We start from the raw sequence: 12,385 nt of genomic DNA, 5'->3' as shown, positions 1-12,385 counted from the left end.
TCACCTCATTTAGGTTTAGTATCTGTTATCGTCATTCACTTCTCATCCCTTTTCCCGCATACAATTTAGGTTTAAGGTGATCACTATTTAGGAACCCACCTAGTGTCCAGAGATTTATCTTTCGTTATAGGACAACCCACCATCCATGAGAGTTTCAATGTTTCAATAGGATAGCTAGATTTTGTATCTTGCTATAGGTGCAATCTTGATTGACAACAAGTACAAATCCAATTCAGTTCATCATCTGCATTTTCTTGAAGGCATTCAACTACCAACTTGACCACACAATCCTTCTCGAGCTGTCTCTCTTGTAAAAGTAACATTTTCCCATATAAATAGACATCAAAACATTAGGGCAATCCACTGCCTTAACCTAAACATGTTACACCTAAAATCCATCTTAGGCTGACAAAACATATTACTAATTCCTAATCCATCATTAGTTGGTACCACACATCGATTCAACAAAGAACATATGACTGTTTCACTTTTTCTAATGAGCATGCACGTTCAAGTAATTCGATCACAACTACCAATGTATAACTGATCCATCATAACCCATTGGTTCCACATCGTCAAACATCTTTACATCGTGAAAGATCTACTAGAAATGACCTACATGTTATTGGTTAGAGATGAAACACAAATATTCAACCCATTCTTAATTTTCCTTCTTGCACTTCCTTTAATCAATCCAAAACATGCCTTCCTGTAAATCAAATCACTCACGATCATAGAATCATACACGTAATTGAGTAAAATCATAAATTTTGAATTTCATCTTCTTAAACATTATAGATTGGTAGACCAATCAGATCATTCACTGTCTCTTATAAATTGATCAACTTGGTTGTACTATCATACTTCGATCTTTCATAACTTTCTCAATACTTATGTGCAGTACATACAATTGCACATACAACATCTAGAGACATCTCTGAGTCTCCTATTTCAACCTCACTAACTCAACACACAAATCAACTTCACACTTGATTTGTATCTTGCAATATATATTACTAAGCTCCTTGTTAAACAGTTAGTAGACAACCTTCAAATTGACATCAATGACAACACGATAACTAATCAACCAATCATCAAACATATGTTCTGACTACTCTTCAAGAAAATCTGCACTATTTATGCTAATATAGTACATACTTCTTTATCCACTCAGATTATTGTGCAAGACAATTAAGAAAATTAAAGTTCAAAACTTCTTAATACCTATTAACCAATATCAGATCTAATAGTTCCATTCATTCCATGTTAATTTGTTAAATTATCAATAAGACAATTCATAAAACATCCACACAAGTAACACAACACCAATATTTTTATTGTGGAAACCCTTGGTTAGAGCATAGTTCCAAAAATCGCCATGAAATCGCGATAAGATTCATGGCTCCCGATTTTTTTGGAATCGGAAATCGCTAGTGGCGATTTTTTCTTGTGAATCGCCTGAATCGCCAAAATCGGCGATTCATGGCAAAAATCGCCAAAATCGCCATCGTGAATCTCCAGAAATCGGCCGCGGCAGCAAGGATAGAAAGTTCAATTTAAAAAAAAAAACACATGTTTTATTTGCTTTCTAAGTTGACTTTCCTCTTTGTTATAACCCTAAAGAGCCTTCTATTTGCTTAGTATGAGTAGAAGAGAGGAAGAGTGAGAGAGAAGAAGAGAAAAGAGAATCCATAGGTTTCCAACCGGCAAGAAGGAAGAGCACCAAAGAGATCAGAAGTCCATTTGGGGAGGCCATAAATTGCATTGGGAGCATTAAGGAGTCAATATCAACACTCCTCAACTCATTTGCAAGAGGTAAGTGTTGGTTTTTTTTTGGCATGTTAGTGTAGTATGCATTTTTTGTTAAATTTTTTTAGTGTTCATTTGCAAATCTTGAATGTTTTTTATTTTTAGTTTTACTAAATTGCAAACTAGGGTTTGTTGTTTTGTAGTTTTTGTTTATTAGTTGCAAACTTTGATTTTTTACATGAATTTTTTTATTGCAGCAGCCCTTTGCTTTCATTTTCCAATTTCCACAATGGGTAAAAAAGATGAATGCTGGAAATTTAATGAAGAGTTTCCTGGGAGAACCAAATATCAAACAAAATGTATATTTTGCAAAGAAAAAATAAATTCGGGAGGTATCTATAGATTGAAATACCACATTGCTGGCATACCTGGCCATGATGTCACAGTTTGCACTCAACAAATCGCTGAGGCAAAACGCTCTTGTTTAGTGGCATTAGAAAAAATTGAACAAGACAAGTTGACTAAGAAAATGCAACTTGAAGGGTTAAGAGGTATTGGCTCCCATGCTCCCACATCCGCAACCGCATCTACATCTGCAAGTGCATCTGCATCAGCTTCCGCATCCGTAGGTTGTGTTGGAGAGGGTTCTTCTAGGCCTCCTTTTCATCCTAGTGCTAGTGCTCATGTGAGTGTTAGTGGTAGTCGGTCTCATACTGAGACAGAGTCCAACACCAACCTATTGCGGCCTAGAGTGCGGAAAAGCAGAATGGATAGTTACTTTGTGCCCCGCACTACTCCTGGCTCCCAACCCACGCTTGAGGGCATGGGTTTGAACAAGGAGATTCATGATGCTGCCAGAAAAGAGATTTGCAAATTCTGGTACTTTTGCAACATTCCATTTATTGCAGCCAGGTAATTGATTCTTTTTTCTTTGTTATCTTCAAAGTTAAAGTTAAAAGTAAAAGTAAAACTTTAATTATATCTACTTGTTTTATGATTTTAGTTTTTGACATCTAAATTTCTAATCAATATCATTATCTATTTGTGACAGGACTCCTTATTGGCAGAACATGATAGATGCAGTTACCATTTGTGGTCCGGGGTTTAAAGCCCCAACTGAGGCTGAGTTGAGTGGATACCTCCTGGAGGAAATGGTTGAGGATATGAGGCATGAGCTTGAGGACAACCGAAAGGAGTGGATCGAAAAGGGTTGCACCATCATGACTGATGGTTGGACAGATAGGAGGGGAAGAACACTCCTCAATTTTCTTGTATCCTGTGGAGGTGATTGATCATTCTACTTTCCTACATACATAATTTTGAATCGTGATTGACTATTTCAAATTTTGATTTGTTGATTGCTAATAGTAATTATAATTCGTTGTTTTGTTACTTGTAGGATATACCATGTTCCTCAAATCCATTGATGCTTCTGCTCATGTAAAAAACGCCACATACTTATGTGAGGTTATTGAGGAAGTTATAGCAGAGGTGGGGGAACAACATGTGGTGCAAGTGGTGACGGATAATGCAGCAAGTTATGTTGCTGCAGGTAAACTTTTAACTTTTTAAGTTTTGAAAATAAATTTATTTGAATTTTGAACTTTTTCTAATTCTAACTTAGAATTTCTAAGTTTCCTAAGTTCTAACATGTTTGAAATTTGAATTTCTAATTATCTTAAAATTGTTGTAGGCAAACTTTTGATGGAGAGGCACCCCACCATATTTTGGTCCCCTTGTGCAGCACACTGCCCTGACCTCATGTTGGAGGAAATTGGCAAACTTGAGTGGGTCAAGTCATGTGTGGAAAGGGCAAAAAACATATGTAAGTTTATTTATAATCATTCATTTGTCCTTAGCACAATGAGGAAGTACACAGGAGACAAAGAGTTAGCTCGTCCAGGGATCACGAGGTTTGCCTCGAATTTCATCACCTTGCAGTCCTTGTTGACATCAAGGGATGATTTGAGGAGCATGTTTGTTGGGCGGGAGTGGATTTCATCTTCCTATGCTACGACCACTGCAGGGATAGATGTGGTGGATTGCATATTTGATGATGATGGTTTTTGGAAACTTGCTAGAGAAATACTTAAGGTAATTTTATTGCAATTTAACATTTAATATTTTACAGTTTACTATGCTAATTGTTTAATGATTTAGTTTTACCTTATATTATTGAATTATTCTATGTTTAAGTTTTGACTCAAATTTTTGTTTTACTTTATATGTAGGCCACTGAGCCTCTTGTATCTCTCCTACGAACTGCTGATGGGGAGAAGCCCTCTATGGGCTACATATATGAGGGCATGGATAGGGCCAAGGAGGCCATTAGAGCTCAGTATGCAGGAGTGCAGGAGAAGTATGCCCCTATTTGGGACATCATTGATAGGAGATGGCAGAATCAGCTCCACAGACCCATCCATGCAGCAACTTACTTTTTGAATTCGGCTACATATATGAGGGCATGGATAGGGCCAAGGAGGCCATTAGAGCTCAGTATGCAGGAGTGCAGGAGAAGTATGCCCCTATTTGGGACATCATTGATAGGAGATGGCAGAATCAGCTCCACAGACCCATCCATGCAGCAACTTACTTTTTGAATTCGGCATTTCGTTTCCGTCCTGACTTCAAGGCGGATGAGGAGGTTCTCACCGGATTATATACAGTGATCCAGAGGTTGAGTACTGATGAGGATAGCAGTGCTGCAATTATTGAGCTTGATAAGTTCAATAATAAAGAAGGGCCACTTTTCTCTAGCAGGGTAGCCATAGATGCTCGGGAAACAATACAGCCAGGTAAAAATTAAATAATATATTCAATGTTCATGAATCTAGATTCTAAACTTAAAGTTGATTATGTAATTTTAGAGTTAACTTGTAATTTGTAATTTGTAAATGAGACTAATTATTTTTATTTTCCCTTATTTCAGATAGATGGTGGCAAATGTTTGGGGCCACAACCCCAAAACTTCAAAAAATTGCCATTCGTATTCTGAGTCAGCCAAGCAGCGCTTCTGGATGTGAGCGCAGTTGGTCCATGTTCGAGCACATCCACTCGAAGAGGAGAAACAGGTTGACAGTGCAGAGGTTGAATGATCTTGTCTTCGTTCATTACAACCTCCGTCTTAGGATCAGACAGATTTTGGGCACTGACTCCTCTCCGATCATTCTGGAGGAGATTGATCCAGAATCAGAGTGGCTCACAGAGGTTGTAGATCCAGTCTTCACTGAGGAAGACCGTGCGTGGATTGACCAGGTGGATATAGAGGCTGAGGCAGCTAGAGCACGTTCTTCAGGCATTGGTAGACGCACACGTGCACGCACAGACACAGGCCCTAGCGACATTCGTGAGCCCATCTTATATGCGGGAGATATGGCTCGACAGTCCTCTAGGACCTACATTAGACGCCTTGCTACTAGGCAGACTGGATACTCAGAGGCTGAGGCTGAGGCTGTAGCCGAGCTTGAGGATGATGTTGAGGATGATGATGACTATGAGCCTGAGGCTTGAGCTGGAGCCTTGTTTTTATATTTTGTTTATAGATATTGATACTGAATCATTGATAGACATATGTTTCAAAGTTTCAAACTTTCATGGATCTTCATCTTAGATTCTTACATAAATTTATGATTTGATGTCTTATGGATCATCTTACATACATTCTATGATTTAAATCATTATGATCATTTGATTTCTATTTACTTCAGCTAGCCTACAATTTACATTTTAGATAACATAGTTACGTATGTGATGGATTTTATGTTTCATGTTTATGTATGTTAAGTTTTAACTTCTATTTGATGATGTTATAGTGTGCTTAAGTTATATTCAATAAAGGGTGCATGAAATAAGTTTTAAATTGTTAAAATCTTTAAATTTAAAGGGTTTTTTCAAATTTGCCGATTCATCGCCGATTCATTGCCGATTCATTGCCGATTCACGATTCGATTCGGCCTTGCCGATTCCGATCCGATTCCGATTCACGTTTCTTTGGGTTAGAGGGAAAAACCACTACAAGAATCAATACCCATAAATCTTTTTCACTCTTTTGAAATACAACTTGTTAAATTAAGAGCTTACTCTAATGTCGCATTAGGAGCAGACCATGTTAGGATTCATTCAGTTAAGGGATTTGCCTCTAGCCCTGCTAGGAGCTTTACCCTGTTACGAGTAATCTTGTAAAAGGATTTTCTAACTCAAACTAATGAGCCACCCTTTTAAAGGAATTAATTTTAGATTTGTTAGGATCCTGCTCACCCTACTAAAAGTGATTTTGTTAGAGGATTTGGACTTGAGAACCTGTTAGGATTGACCATTGCTAGGACAAATCCAATTCAATTCATCATGTTTCAAACTTCAATGAACTATATTTTGAATTTTAATTTTGTAATTTTGCAATTCAATGTTGTGATTTCTTTAGAATCATGAATGTAGACCAATGGTCAAGTATTTATAATTTTAATATTTATCTTTGACATTTGACATTGATCAATGAACAAGCATCATAGATTCATACTATGAAATGATTTAGTTTTACAATTATGTATATTTCTCTTATTTTTTTTGTATATATAATGCATATATATAGACACAGACAAAAACACACAAACCCATACGAACCAGAATGATTTCTTTTTCATGAATTCACGAACCACATTCTCATAGCCAAACCCGAATTGACAACTTAGTTGTCAAACAAATAATACTGAGATTGTGAAGTTTGGGTCTGCTGCAACCCCTATCCATTACCAATGATAAATGACAGTCATTAGTGTGGATCTAATAACAATCCCGTCATGAGTGGCAAGAAACAATTAGCCCATTTTATGTCTATGAATGCCATAGACATTGACAAGGCTTGACAAGTTGTTTAGTTGGTAGCGCAGCATAGTTGTAGATTTCATGGAGTTCTAAAGGGCACTGTTAATGAAAAAGGTTTTTTTAAATTCGATGCAGTTCAGAAGGAATGTTAAGCCATGCATTAATAAATCATGTTTTCGTGAATAAATCAACTTTGCAAAGGGGATATAACCTGTTAAGGCATTAAGCATGTAGGTTGTATAAAATGGTTCTGATGATCAAGGGAAAAAATAGTTTTTGACCGGATAATTTGAGAAGGATTCTAGAGGATTGTTTGGAATAAAGTGTAATGTCTTGTATAATAATTTCATGGAATTTTTTGTATTTTTCTAATCATCAAAATGACTAAAAGAAAATGCTACAACTAATGCAATCAAGCCCTAGCCAATAAAATGTAACTTGTTCTTTTATTTAATTCATTGAAACTGAAATGAACATACAATGGTTTTTTATATTTTAATTAAATAAAATAAAATTGAGAAAGTTAAATAAGTAAACCCTATAATCAGCGATACCTTCAAATCTACTAAATAATAAAATATCAACCAGCAAATTAAACACCAAATGAACTCAGTACAACAGTTTATGGGATATTTGTTTCACATTTATTTTACTTCAAATCATTTGGGCTTGGAATAGCCTACTTCATGTTTATATAATTAGTTTATCGTGGACTGTTATATCTAATTTTGCCATATATGAATATTAATGATCTATACTGATGGTGTTGATGACATTGTTTTTTAATTATGATTGACTACGTAATGTAGTTTTTTCCAGAATTGAATGTCTATGATTTATAAGAAGGAAATGAATCAACTTATTAGTAGTTTGCAGGCAAATTGGTAAATAATGTATTGCACTCTGCTATTTTTTTTATAGTGCAGATGCATCTAGTGGGGTTGGTGCTGGTGGTGAAAGGAATGCACAGCCATCAAATGGATGGAAAGGGGTTTTCAGTATTACATCCTACAGGCCTTACTTCAGCGTGGACACTTATGATGTGGTTGAGAGAATTGTTCACTCGCTGTATCCACACCGTGGAGACTTTGTTGACAAGATTGCCCACAACCCTGATATGTATATCCTAAAACTTCTAACTATTTTGCTAATTTTTTATTCTTAAATGCAGACGCTCCCTGCCTCCCCTCCCTGCACCCCTCCTACTTTAGTGGAGCAGGGTTTTTTTTCCTAATTGAAAGTTAGTTATGGCTATTTTCTCTTATTTGCATTATGACTGGTGGCATTGTTCATACAAGCATAATAATTTACCTCAAGTTATTTTTATAGAAAGTTGTGAACAAAGATCTAGATCAGTGTGCACCCACTTTGCTGCATTTTGTAAGTGAAGGCAGTTGGAATTGGATCTTTGCTTCTCTTTTAAGAGGTATATTTTGCTATATGACAAACTGATATCTCCATTTTTTTTTCTTGAAAATGAATTTTTTAAAATGGTTGTGGGAATTTGCATCTAAAAAGATAAAGGGACAGCCATTTGATTAAATTTCAAAGATCGTAACTACTTACATAGAGATTACCTGTGTTGTCATTCCATAAATACAACTGAAAACAAGCTGCAAACTTTGCAATACACGCTTCATTTTCCTTTATTTTTCAAATGTATTTTATGTGCCTGCTCTTCTGAATATCAATCTGCAACGAGATGTTATTGCTTCACCACTCTGGAAGGTGCTAGATGTTGATTTTATTGTAGCTGCATGCGGAATCCACAAACCAACACGGATGTCACAAAGGTTGTGATTATATTTGTATTATTGTGGGATAATATAATAATATTATATAATTGTTATATTATACGATAATATAAAAATTATAATATTCATTAATAATATGTTAATTGGTGCCACTTGGAAGAGTGTTGTCCCTTGGTGAAAAGTCACCTCTCTCTCTCTCTCTCTTGCACACACACACACACAATGAGGTGCGTGATTACATTCAATAAAAGGTAATAACAATTGAATAAATATGCAGATCAATATATCATAGTGCTTGGGGGAGACAAATATATCATCTATGGTTGGGAGGGCAATAAGGTTATTGCCTGTGGATAATTGAGCAACCCTGGAAAAACAACATGGTATCAAAGCAGATTCAAACTTCTGGGAATCTGAATGGTTTTGCTTTCTGCTGATTTCAGTGAGCCAAGACTTATCACAGGATTTGTACAGTTTTTTTTGGTAAGCCAATCACAGGTTCAAGTTAATGGAAGAGAAGTGAGAAGACACTTGAATCAAAAAGTGATGGAAGGGAGTAACAAGTCAGATTATTATAAAATATTAAATCACTTATTGGGAGACAATTAGTCATTGATACATTATATTAAGACAACGGCATGCCGGTGTACAAGATAACAAGGATATCATCCAATGTAATTTGATAATACTAAATGAAGGAGACGTAAATTGTATACGTTTCTTGTTGAAGCTTGGGTATCCATTAAGGTCCAATGGGATTTCGCTGGACCAAAGAAATGGTGTAAGGAGATTCGATTGTCAAATATTTGGAGGCACCTGCTCACACCCACATGCATCTTCAATCGATCTGGTTTCTGGATGATGAATTCGATTCAATGAAAAAAAACATGGAAGGGACGGCGATCATTGGAAATGTCATTGGCTGAAATGTGATCCATCGGTGGTTAGCAAAAAAAACATTGGATGCTGAGACATTCCTTAATGTTGCATGGGGTATTGTTGATAATTAATACAAGAAATATGATTACCAATGTTCTACAAGATATAAGTATGAACTTGATATTCTACCAAGTTCATTAATGCCAATAAAATGTTATTGTCGTTCACATCTTTAGTGCTAACCAGGGATGAGGAGGTTGGCATACCAAAGCTAACAACAATTCGCAGTCATACAAGAAATTGGCACAATAATTTCTTGTATAAATTTATATCTGGTGCATACCAAAGCTCATAGTCAAGGTTATTCTATGTGTAAGGCACCACGTGTTCATCTTGGGCACAAGTTATTGTAGCAGTGATCAATTATAGCAACATTGATCATCACAGAAACATCATGATGGCATAAACATTTAGTGTTGGGGTTATTCAAATTGCTGATGTATGCGAAGATCCAGATCTTATTTGAATGTTCATTATGGTTTATCAGAGTCTTTACACATGAGATAAGGTATGACTGTGAATGAAGATGCCAAATGGCCAATGCTTGGTTGCTGATGCTAATAACGGTCTCCAAATGTTGCTATAAGTTTGAAATGAATGATGCTAATACTCATGGATGCTAATGAAATAACAGTGATTCAATCTAATACCAGCTGACATTGATATCGTGGAGCTGAATTGCCTATAATGTTGGTTGAATTGGATGTATTCATGTTCAGAATTACCAAATAAGGATGCAAATCGGTTTGCAGTGTATGCTCTGTGATTACTATGATTAGATGTGCCGAAGATGTTATGTTGTCTTGATTGACAGTTTGCAGTTGTATTCTTGAGTGCCAATGAGGATCAGATCCCCAATGGAATGATCATAGAGTTTGCCAGGTATGTAGCGGCTTGAAAGGAATATTGTGATGTAACTTCGCATGCTGAAGAATGGTTCGAGTTGGGGTGCTTGAACGAAGTAATGAATTGCAGATTGAAACAGACAAAAAATATGGAAGTGTGATACTGTTGATGTGAGTATTGTATCACTTACATAACATATTAGCAATTGAACATTTGATATGGAGTATCAAACATACAATTCCTCTCTTGAAAAGTTAATGCTCATGGGATATGAGAATAACTCCAATGTTCCTTACTCTTGTGGATACTTGTTCAGTTTTATTGATGTGATTTGCTGGTAATCACGTAGGCGGCCTTACTTTTTTCATTCAAGGATGACTTGGACTTTGGTGGGATGAAGGTGATGGTGGTTCGGTTTGTGAAATGTGCGGAGTGGCATATAATGTTGATGGTAGTAATGATGGAGGGTGTGTCTGCCGATGATGATGTTGATGGGAAAACGGTGGTTGTGGAAGGTGAATGGATGTGTTCCGATGCTCGACTTACCTTTCTAACTTCTCTCTATCTACTTCGACTACCCAGCTACTCACTATTCTACTCCTACTCCTATGAATGGAAGGTTAGCAAATGGACGGGGATCGAACCTAATGAGAGCTGACCAGTGGCCTCACTTCCACAGGTGCAATGATTCGAAGGAATAATAAACTAGCTTACCACACAAAGCTTCCCAACCAGCCGCTAGGATGCTACTGGTCTAGTATTGATCCCTATCAAACATTTACCAATGCTACCATACAACTATCCATCTACTTCACTCCTACTTAGCAACTTGAAATGAAACCAACTTTAACAACTTGAAAGGAAATCTAACTAAGTGGAAGTAGAAAACATGCAATAACACCAAATGTTCTTAATCAACATGCAAATTGCAACAATGAAGAAGGGAGCAATTTTGGTATTATCTTCGCAACAATTTCTCCAACCACTTTACAAATGAGAGCAAATGGCCTTTTATAGGGGCCAGAAATACAACAGACGGTGGAGATTAAAACAAGATCAACGATCCAGATTGGATCCTCAAAACCCTAATTAGGGTTGCCACCCCATCGGCCAATGAGAAGCTGCCACCTCATCAATGGACCAATGAAAAAAGTGCAAAAAGTGGCAACCAATGAGAAGGCACCAAAATGGTGGCCAATCAAAAATAGACACCTGTCCTATTCTAGAAGAAAGGGAAATTGCCACTTGGGATTACATCAAATGATCTTCTAATATGAATCTTCCTTTTTCTTTCATCTTCTTAGCTAAGGCAATGAACTTAGCTAGCGTTTCGTTAACTTCTTCCATAGGAGGACAAGGTGTGTGCTTAGTCCTGAGTTCTGCTGACTTCGCCACGCCACTTGCTGCTTGTAGTATCCTTTCGTGATCCTTCTCATATTCTTTCTCAAATCCAATAAAAGGATTGAGAGAGGAAAGGGTGCCCAAATGCTTCTTCTTGATGGCAACCTTTTCCAGCTCATCCAATCTCGATCCAAAATCTGTCTCATTGATATCCTCTTTTCCAAGGGGGATTGTCCTTCCTTCAGTCTTTCCCTCATCCGTATCATGTCCACTGTACCAATATTGGTGTTGGTTATTCTCTTCATTTTTGAGAAGAAGGGAGTTTTGGGCATCATATCCTCTTTGGCTTTCTTAGTGCTTGCCTGCTTGGGATTCTTACTTGCACTAACATCCTCCATGCTCGTCGCCCTATTACGGGATGGTAGAGTGGTGGACCAGAAGGCAAGAAGAACCAAGAGGAGCAATCCTTAGACTAGAACAAAAGAAGGATGTCAGCTTAAGGACCCCTTGCAACTCTAGATGATGAAAATTCACTTTAACCAATAATCTTACAGCGACTTTTCGGAATTAGGACTTGACCTTAAGAACTTCAAATCCCTTGCAAATCAGAAATTTATCATGCAATTCACCTCCAAATAAAATTACCCAACCTAGGGCAAAAATCACAGCCTCTTGAAAAAATCACAATTTCATCTTCCAAAAATTTCGGCTCACACAAATTTCGCCCTCCACAAAATTCGGCTCCCACAAATTTCGGCTCCCACAAAATTTCGCCAAGCAAGAAGAGTGCAGATCTGCTCTTGCAAAATCACCAAGACCTTGAGAAGGAGAAGTGAAAAGTGAGGAAGAAATGGGAGAGAGGCCTTCTCTTATACCCAACATTCTTATTCCTCCCAAGCTGGCCGACTTGGACCCCGGGAGAAAGAAAAACAATA

The 12,385-nt window shown here is 37.1% G+C and overlaps 2 protein-coding genes across 6 annotated transcripts in view; both read left to right on the top strand.

Moving 5' to 3' along the window:
- Positions 1-12,385, top strand: part of LOC149541818 (uncharacterized) — a 61,814-nt gene that overhangs the window by 32,694 nt on the left and 16,735 nt on the right. For all 5 annotated transcript variants that reach the window (XM_089796885.1, XM_089796888.1, XM_089796889.1 and 2 more), the window contains exon 5: positions 7,497-7,689. In XM_089796885.1, coding sequence (XP_089653011.1) covers positions 7,497-7,689 — 193 coding nt within the window. The remainder of the gene's footprint in view (positions 1-7,496; positions 7,690-12,385) is intronic.
- LOC149541819 (uncharacterized) lies at positions 1,976-5,455 on the top strand. The gene is made up of 6 exons (XM_089796884.1): positions 1,976-2,661; positions 2,801-3,033; positions 3,149-3,301; positions 3,443-3,843; positions 3,981-4,544; positions 4,679-5,455. Exons 1-5 carry the CDS (start codon positions 1,988-1,990, stop codon positions 4,347-4,349), a joined length of 1,830 nt encoding a protein of 609 aa, XP_089653010.1. The 5' UTR covers positions 1,976-1,987; the 3' UTR covers positions 4,350-4,544; positions 4,679-5,455.

This window comes from Cupressus sempervirens, chromosome 8 (assembly GCF_028749045.1).
Source record: "Cupressus sempervirens isolate cs-2001-9-10 chromosome 8, ASM2874904v1, whole genome shotgun sequence".
In the NCBI taxonomy this organism is placed as follows: Eukaryota; Viridiplantae; Streptophyta; class Pinopsida; order Cupressales; family Cupressaceae; genus Cupressus; species Cupressus sempervirens.
The sequence above is the reverse complement of the archived record's forward strand: the minus strand, read 5'-3'. Positions and strand labels throughout refer to the sequence as shown.

What these genes read in the sequence shown, in the direction of transcription:
- LOC149541819 (XM_089796884.1), top strand. Translation starts at nt 1,988, where the DNA reads ATGAATTTTTTTATTGCAGCAGCCCTTTGCTTTCATTTTCCAATTTCC. An exon ending in ATTCCATTTATTGCAGCCAG is followed by an intron (nt 2,662 to 2,800) that starts GTAATTGATTCT and finishes TATTTGTGACAG; the next exon opens with GACTCCTTATTGGCAGAACA. An exon ending in TTTTCTTGTATCCTGTGGAG is followed by an intron (nt 3,034 to 3,148) that starts GTGATTGATCAT and finishes TGTTACTTGTAG; the next exon opens with GATATACCATGTTCCTCAAA.